Source organism: Atta colombica, unplaced genomic scaffold (assembly GCF_001594045.1).
Source record: "Atta colombica isolate Treedump-2 unplaced genomic scaffold, Acol1.0 scaffold225, whole genome shotgun sequence".
Taxonomy (NCBI): Eukaryota; Metazoa; Arthropoda; class Insecta; order Hymenoptera; family Formicidae; genus Atta; species Atta colombica.
This window is the reverse complement of record NW_017259322.1, coordinates 1007550-1015012: the sequence shown is the minus strand read 5'-3', so window position 1 is coordinate 1015012 and position 7463 is coordinate 1007550. Positions and strand designations below refer to the sequence as shown.

At 31.2% G+C, this 7463-nt stretch overlaps 1 protein-coding gene across 1 annotated transcript; it reads left to right on the top strand.

Moving 5' to 3' along the window:
- Positions 1-213: 213 nt before the first annotated feature.
- Positions 214-3494, top strand: LOC108688149 (solute carrier family 25 member 44). The gene is made up of 5 exons (XM_018194288.1): positions 214-374; positions 1575-1878; positions 2465-2772; positions 2852-3038; positions 3175-3494. The coding sequence occupies exons 2-5, from the start codon at positions 1704-1706 to the stop codon at positions 3492-3494; spliced, it is 990 nt and encodes a 329-aa protein (XP_018049777.1). The 5' UTR covers positions 214-374; positions 1575-1703.
- Positions 3495-7463: the final 3969 nt, after the last annotated feature.

Here is a 7463-nt window from a genome sequence, read left to right as displayed (position 1 = left end):
TTTTTTATGATAATAGGTGCTATCGCTTTGTACATCTATAGATAAGTAACATCACGTAATATCCAGGATTTTCGTTGAGATGTCACTACTAAGAAGAAATGCAGAAGAGTACCGAGCGCATGCGCAATAAAACAACCTTGCCGAGTAGATGGCCCATCATTTTTCATAGATTTTGCTAACTCGAATAATTTCATAGTCGCGAAATATTGTGAATGAAAATGAATTTGCTTTAAGGAATACACTAAACGCGTGCGTAATAAAACGTACGCAATAAAACTGACCATGTCGATTATTTTGTAAACATCTAAATTTTCCTCTCGACAGAGGCGAACATTGAAAAGATTTCGGAGTAAATCATCTTCACATTACATCATGTAAGTAACGATTTTTGTGAATGACTTTCCTGTGTAATTGCTTCCTCAATAATAATGTTAATACTTTTAAATTATATTATAATAATATGTTAATTAAAATCGACAGTAACAATTAATTTACTTATTTCAAATTGCTCCAATTTGTTAGACATGAACATTTTTACACGCACCGCTATTGATAAGAATTCAAAAAGATTACTTAACAAATTTCTCATAACCAGTTTATAACTGTGATAGGAAAGTAATACAGATATATTCATGTTTTGGATTTTGGAGCAACAAAGAGAATTTCGGAGTAACGAATTGCTTCAATGTTGTAAAATATTATATTTTATTCTTAATTCTCATGCTTTGAATGTTGCCGAATTTCTTCTACTGTTAATCTTATTGTTTTACAGTACAATTCATTAAATCTGATTAAATTCCTTGCGAAAATTATGATTTATATTGTCGAATCGATTGAATAAAATGATGCTTTTGACATTTTGCAATTATAATGACATAGCACAACTCGTTGAAGACGTATTTCGAAATAGCAGAAAGACATCTTTCATCTGCAGTGTTAAAATTCATTTATGCAGTATACATATATAAATTATGTGAATATATAACTCAAGAAGTATTCTTTTGAGGTTAAGCTAACCTCAAAGACACTCTAACAAGTCAACTTTCTGATTCTTTCTGATATTTCATAGACTTTTTTACTGTGTACTTGACTACATAAGAACTTTATTCTTCTTATTTTCATCAAATTTCAAATATTTAATTTTCAAACTATTTAATTTTAGGTTCTTTGATTGATTTGAACTTTTTGAATTGGTGCATATAATAGTGTAGTAAGTTGAAGTAAAACAAATGTAAGTTTGTTTCACTTTAATTTATTGTATCGTGTACATCAATTCAAAGAGTTCTAAAAAAAAAAACAGATGTTTTTAGTGCAAGAAATATATACTAGTTCAACTATAAAAAACAGAAGAGAATATGAGGGAGAATAGAATGAAAATGAAAATGTATGAATATATGAATAAGAATGATAAATACAATAATAATTATTTTAAAAGAGAACAATTATTCTCTCTCATATTTTGACATATTTTAACGGCGAAACATCACTTCAAAATAGAATATCTGGTCATTAATTATACTCCCAATTCTGATTTTGCCCAAATTATTAGTAATTACAAATTTGTAAACTTACAGAATTTTGAACATTAATGCTCATAACACACCGATGAGATATGCGGCATCAAGTTAGGCCAAATCTTCAGCGAGTCTTTCTGTTTGATCCGTCTTTCGTTACGAGCTACAATAATTGTCCATATTTGAGAGATGTCTGCAGTAGAGGCAACACCGTTCATCCGTACCATCGAGTGGGACATGATGGACAAGACGAAATTCTTCCCTCTCAGCATGCTGTCCTCGTTCTCAGTCAGGTGTTGCCTGTATCCCCTGACAGTGATCAAAACTCACCTGCAAGTGCAAAGACAAAATCACATGTACAATGGTAATGCAAATTAAACAATAATAAATTAAACTAGACAAAAATACAAATAAGTAACCCAGTAAATATCATCTGACAACATCAATATTATGATTTCATACTAAGGCCCAGTTCCACAAATCAAGGTTAACTCTTAACCGAGATTCAACTTATTCATTGTTTCTTTCCAATTCTAGAATTGAAAAAAGATGAGAAACAAATATTGTGGAGCTGGACTTTAACAATATAAATATAATATAACACACACACACATATTACACATACATAATAATTACTTGTTGAGAGTGAAATTATAACATTGATTTTATATTACTGTTAGTGGTATTGTAACTGAGTAAGAAGCGCGTCCGATTGAAGCTGAAACTTAGTGCTTAATAATATTTCTATGTAAATTTTAAACACATGTTTTAATAAATTAAATAAACTACACGTTGATTACTATTTGAAATATAATTATAAGCTAAAGCTGAAATAATACCTTAAATTGATCGCAAATTAAACAAATTAATTTCATCATCGATAATATAAATCACTTTTACAGAGTAAATAATCTTCCTTCGAATTCTCATGCAATATCTTTTATCCGTAGGTATGATAGATGCATATAGAAAAATTTATAAAGTGGAAGGCTTCTCAGGCCTTTATCGAGGCTTCTGGATAAGTTCCATTCAAATTGTCTCTGGTGTATTTTATGTATCAACCTATGAAGGAGTACGTCATTTGCTTGGACAAGATACACCTCTTGGACGTGTTGACTCCAAAGTCAAAGCATTGATTGCTGGCGGTGCTGCCAGTTTAGTTGGGCAAACGATAGTCGTTCCTTTCGATGTTCTCAGTCAGCATCTAATGGTCCTCGGCATAAATAACATCAAGCACGGGAGGGTGTATGTAGATAAAGTGAGTCAGGAAGTTTCTACTAAATTCACACCTTCAACAACGATTTCTTTGAGATAGTAACGCTGAATGTTTCTTATAGATGGGAATGAATCCCTTAGGTCTGACTCTTGAATCTGGAAAGACTCGCGCGCAAATCTCCGCGGAAATAATAAGATTGATTTATCAGAGAGATGGTTATTGTGGATTCTATCGAGGGTATATGGCATCCTTGTGTGCGTATGTACCTAATAGCGCCCTTTGGTGGGGATTATATACGGTTTATCAAGGTAATTGTACTTTGTACTTCATAACAGGGTTGGCAAATTTTTTTGAATAAAGTCTATGATTTTTCCGATCATCATCAATCCTTCATAGCTATTAAATAAAAAAAGAATAATGTTTTTTATATCTCCTTTTTGGCAGATGAACTTATAAAGTTACTTCCCAACTGGTTCTCGCACTTGTGTATACAGGCGATTGCGGGCACATTGGGTGGTTTTACGACCACGATCATTACGAATCCCTTGGACATTGTGAGAGCGAGATTGCAAGTGCAACGATTAGACAGTATGCTTAGTGCGTTTAGAATATTGTGGATCGAGGAAGGACTGCATATGTTTAGTAAAGGACTTTCTGCGAGACTCGTCCAATCTGCCTGCTTTAGTTTTTCGATAATTCTAGGTTACGAAACTATCAAGAGAGTGAGTATAACCGAAGAGTATAAGAGTTATGTTCGATGGTGAGCTTCATAGGTACTACAATTAATTTTACGCGGATAGAGTCGTGGATTTCATCCGTGATTTTTTTCGATTGGCGCGACAACGCGCCTTTTAATGTATCACTTTTCAAGGAAAAGACCGTTATAATTTAATCGATATATCATTGATAATGAAGAAATATTTTTATAGCTTCTTCTAAAGAAGACTAACTAAATTAATTTTCTTTTAGAAGTGCTATTAATAATAGATTTAAAAATGTGATTGAAGCTATCTTTCATTACACGAATAAAAAAGAAATAATATAATTGCAGCATTCATCATCAGCTATTTTGCGTAACTTTTCGTAAATCGTGCATCGCAATTTAATGTAATCATATAATCATGTAGACAAGAAACTTTACATACACTCAAAAAAAAAGACATAGTAGTGGTAACTTAAAGGTGACAAATATCCAAGTTTTATATGTAGAATTAATATCACGCGAGAAGAATAAATTATTTCATAGTTTCGCAATTTAAAAATGTATATTTATTCAAAGCGCTGAGTGATTCGGTGCTCGGTCCGTGGACCAAACAGCAATTGTACATTTCACAATAGTCTTTAAGCTTTCTAACTTATCACACAGATGGAGCAGTAAGCTCCTTTTTAAGTAAATTTTTTGCGCATGTAGGCGCGAATGGGATTTATGAATCGAATCCGGATTTATGAATTCATAATTAAAGCTATTGTGAAATGTACGAAGAGCTTAAAAGATTTTGAGTTCAAAAGATGTGTCTGAGATAGTAGAGTATTTATACATACTCCTGTAAAATATGTGTTAGACGTAAAAAGAGAATGATTGAGGCCCGATTGCACCAACGTTACTTTCCCTTACGAAAAAGAAAAAAGGAAAAAAGCAAGATTTAAAAATCTTTCTTTCTTTTTTTAAAGCCGATAGAAAGGGAGATAGAAAAAGAAAGAGTTTTAAGTCTCGCTTAAAATTAAAGTAACGTTGATGCAATCAGATCTAAGATTCAAATAGGAAATTATAGGCTGAATAGACTAGTTCTTAATCCAGCAAACGAGAATAGATTGAAATGAATTCAGATTTTCAGAAATATTGATTCGAATGTTAAAATGAATGCTTTTCAATCCTGAATGTATTTTTATTTATTTACAGGAATTGCATGGAGCATATCTCTATGCCTTTCTAAAAATAATATTAGCTTTTTCTCTGCTTTGTGAATATTGTTCAATTCAAAATTTTGAATAGGAAATGCAGTTTTTCAATCCAATTGCATTCAATTGAATCCAATTGAATCTAATTAAATCCAAAAAAAGTATTCGCTATTTAAAATTCGCATTCGGATAGAAAAAAATTTCAATCCATTTTAATCCATTCTCATTTACTGGAAAGGATCACAACTTTTTCAATTAAAAATAAAATATTCATTCATATATACATTTATTATACATATCAAATTTGTATAGTTGCCGCCTTTATAGTTTCCATTATTATGTTTTCCTCTATGTATATAACTATGTATACTTTGGTGTACATAAAACGATAGTTCCGAATAGTAACTGGGCAAGTATTTGTAAATGTAATAAGCGCATTTTGTACGCTAGTATCACGTGTCAGATGGAGTACAAACTTCGTAACATGTATTAGATATGTTACTGTGATACAAATATGTCCTATACATACTTTAAAGACAGCCTGTATCTTAGACGCGCGTCCATTTATAATATTACGATATAAGGTCTGTTTTCTGTGGCTGAACTAATGTACACTTTTGGAACTTAAAATGAAATAGATATATATTATGTTTGATATTTGGCCAAAGCGAGAAAGAGAGTTTAGTGTAGTCTAGTTCAGAAATAAAAAAAAAAGACCTACAGATGATCCTAGTCAAATATAGGCATGCAAATGCGTCTACATACATCGGCCGTCTTGAAAATACGGATAGAACGTAATACCTGAATCAAGCGGATTATACAGGTTCACTGAAATATCGCAAAGATATAAGAAATACGACTGTTTAATATTTCCACTTATATTGTGTATATGTATATATAGCAAAATTGAGAATTCCCGAGAACTCCATGAGAATATTAATAAATTTTATTGATTATATTAAATCTTGCGTGATGACTGCGTGTTTCCTGTCTTAAGATAGTATCCGCTTATATCCCTAAGTATTACCTGCACCGAGACAGCTTCGATTATTACTTATGGAAGACTGAAACTCCTCGTTCCTCGGTGCGACATGAGCGCAATGTAAGCAAATTAGCGTATCGCTTCGAAATTAATCCGCCTGACATGCAAATCGGGAAGGAATCAAGATTGAGCGAGCATACAGAGTAGACAAAGGCCGGCGGCGCGTTCGAGTTACTACGTGAACGGATGCATCGATTGGTATGCATCGCGGAATAGATCGATCTGACATCTCTTCGATGACTAGGCGCCAGATCGACGCTGTTGATTTTCTATGTCGGCGTCGTTGGTGTGCTCTCACACTCAGGGATACATGAATTATTCCAGAGACGAGGTAACGCCCGTCGGCGATCAATCCAAGCGAAACAGCCTTCGTTCGCCAGCAGGCGATGCGAAATTTATAATTGCGCGGTGTTATATCCAAGTCGAGCTTTCATGTAACTGTCAAATGTCAATATCGTAAAAATCGATCTCGCGATTTTGCTTATATCCATTCAATTGCTATACACATATTAACCGTCATATATATACGCAATAATCGTCAAATTAATCAAAACAGCACTGTCAAAATCAAGATTAAAAAATTAAAACTTGAGATATTAAAAACTTGAGATATTTTTAAGTTATTACCATGAAGTTAAGTGAGCATTATCCTATCAATTATCAAAACTGAATTAACTTCATAAACAATTTTTAAAATTATCAAAATTTAAAAAAGTGATTTAAGAAAGAAATCATCAAAAACACAATTAAAATATGAAAGAAGATTTTTAAATTACTAAAATAAAAGAATGATTTTTTAAATTCGAGAGGTTTCACTTAATTTTTTTACGTAAACGACCTAGGTGTTTTTATACTACAATTAAAACAATTATCATTAACACGTTGAATGTCACGCCGATATTACATGACTTATCAACATGAATCTGTTATCATGTGATACATATTGTGTTAAAATTTAGGAATATTGACATTATTCGAATTATGTGTTTCTATTATCACTAACAAACTGAGTGCCAATCATCGATGATCCCCATCTCAATGTGTTAATAATATATTGTTTATTATTATTTTCCGATTTATTAATATTTCATATATATATATATATATATGTATTATGAGTACACAGATTATGAGTATGGATTAATGACAACTTTTTGACAAAAGTAAATAGATAAGTAGAAATCAAATAAATAAACAGAATAAAGATATCAAATAGCTCATTACAACAATATTTAAGAAGAATACAGATTTTAATACAACGTTTTCGAATTGCATATTTAAAAGTTCGTAAAGAATAGTTATTAAAAAAGAAAAAATATATTAAACAATATACTAAACAATATTTTACAATTTACATTTTTTTGCTGATGAGGTGTAAAAACAACCCTATTGACTATTCCTGTGTTAATTGTAAAACGAAAATGACTAAAATGATGATATTTGATCTTGTTAAGAATATTTTTTGCCGATATTATTTGATTAATCAATAATTTTTTCTGTCAAGTTAAAAAATAGTTTTTCCCTTTTTCTGAGAAAACTAATTTTTTAAGTTGTAGTAAGAGAACGATATAGGTGATGTTTAAAAGACATTTTAATAAAAAAAAAAAAAAAAAAAAAATTTATATTCCAACATTGTACTTTACAGAGTATTTCATAAATGCATATCAATACCTTAGGAGGCAATTTACACAGTAAACTAAATAAAAAATGTCATATGAACTTGTCCTATCTTAATTTTCAAATGAACGATGAAAGAAGATATATATTCACCTCGTACATTAATACATATTAT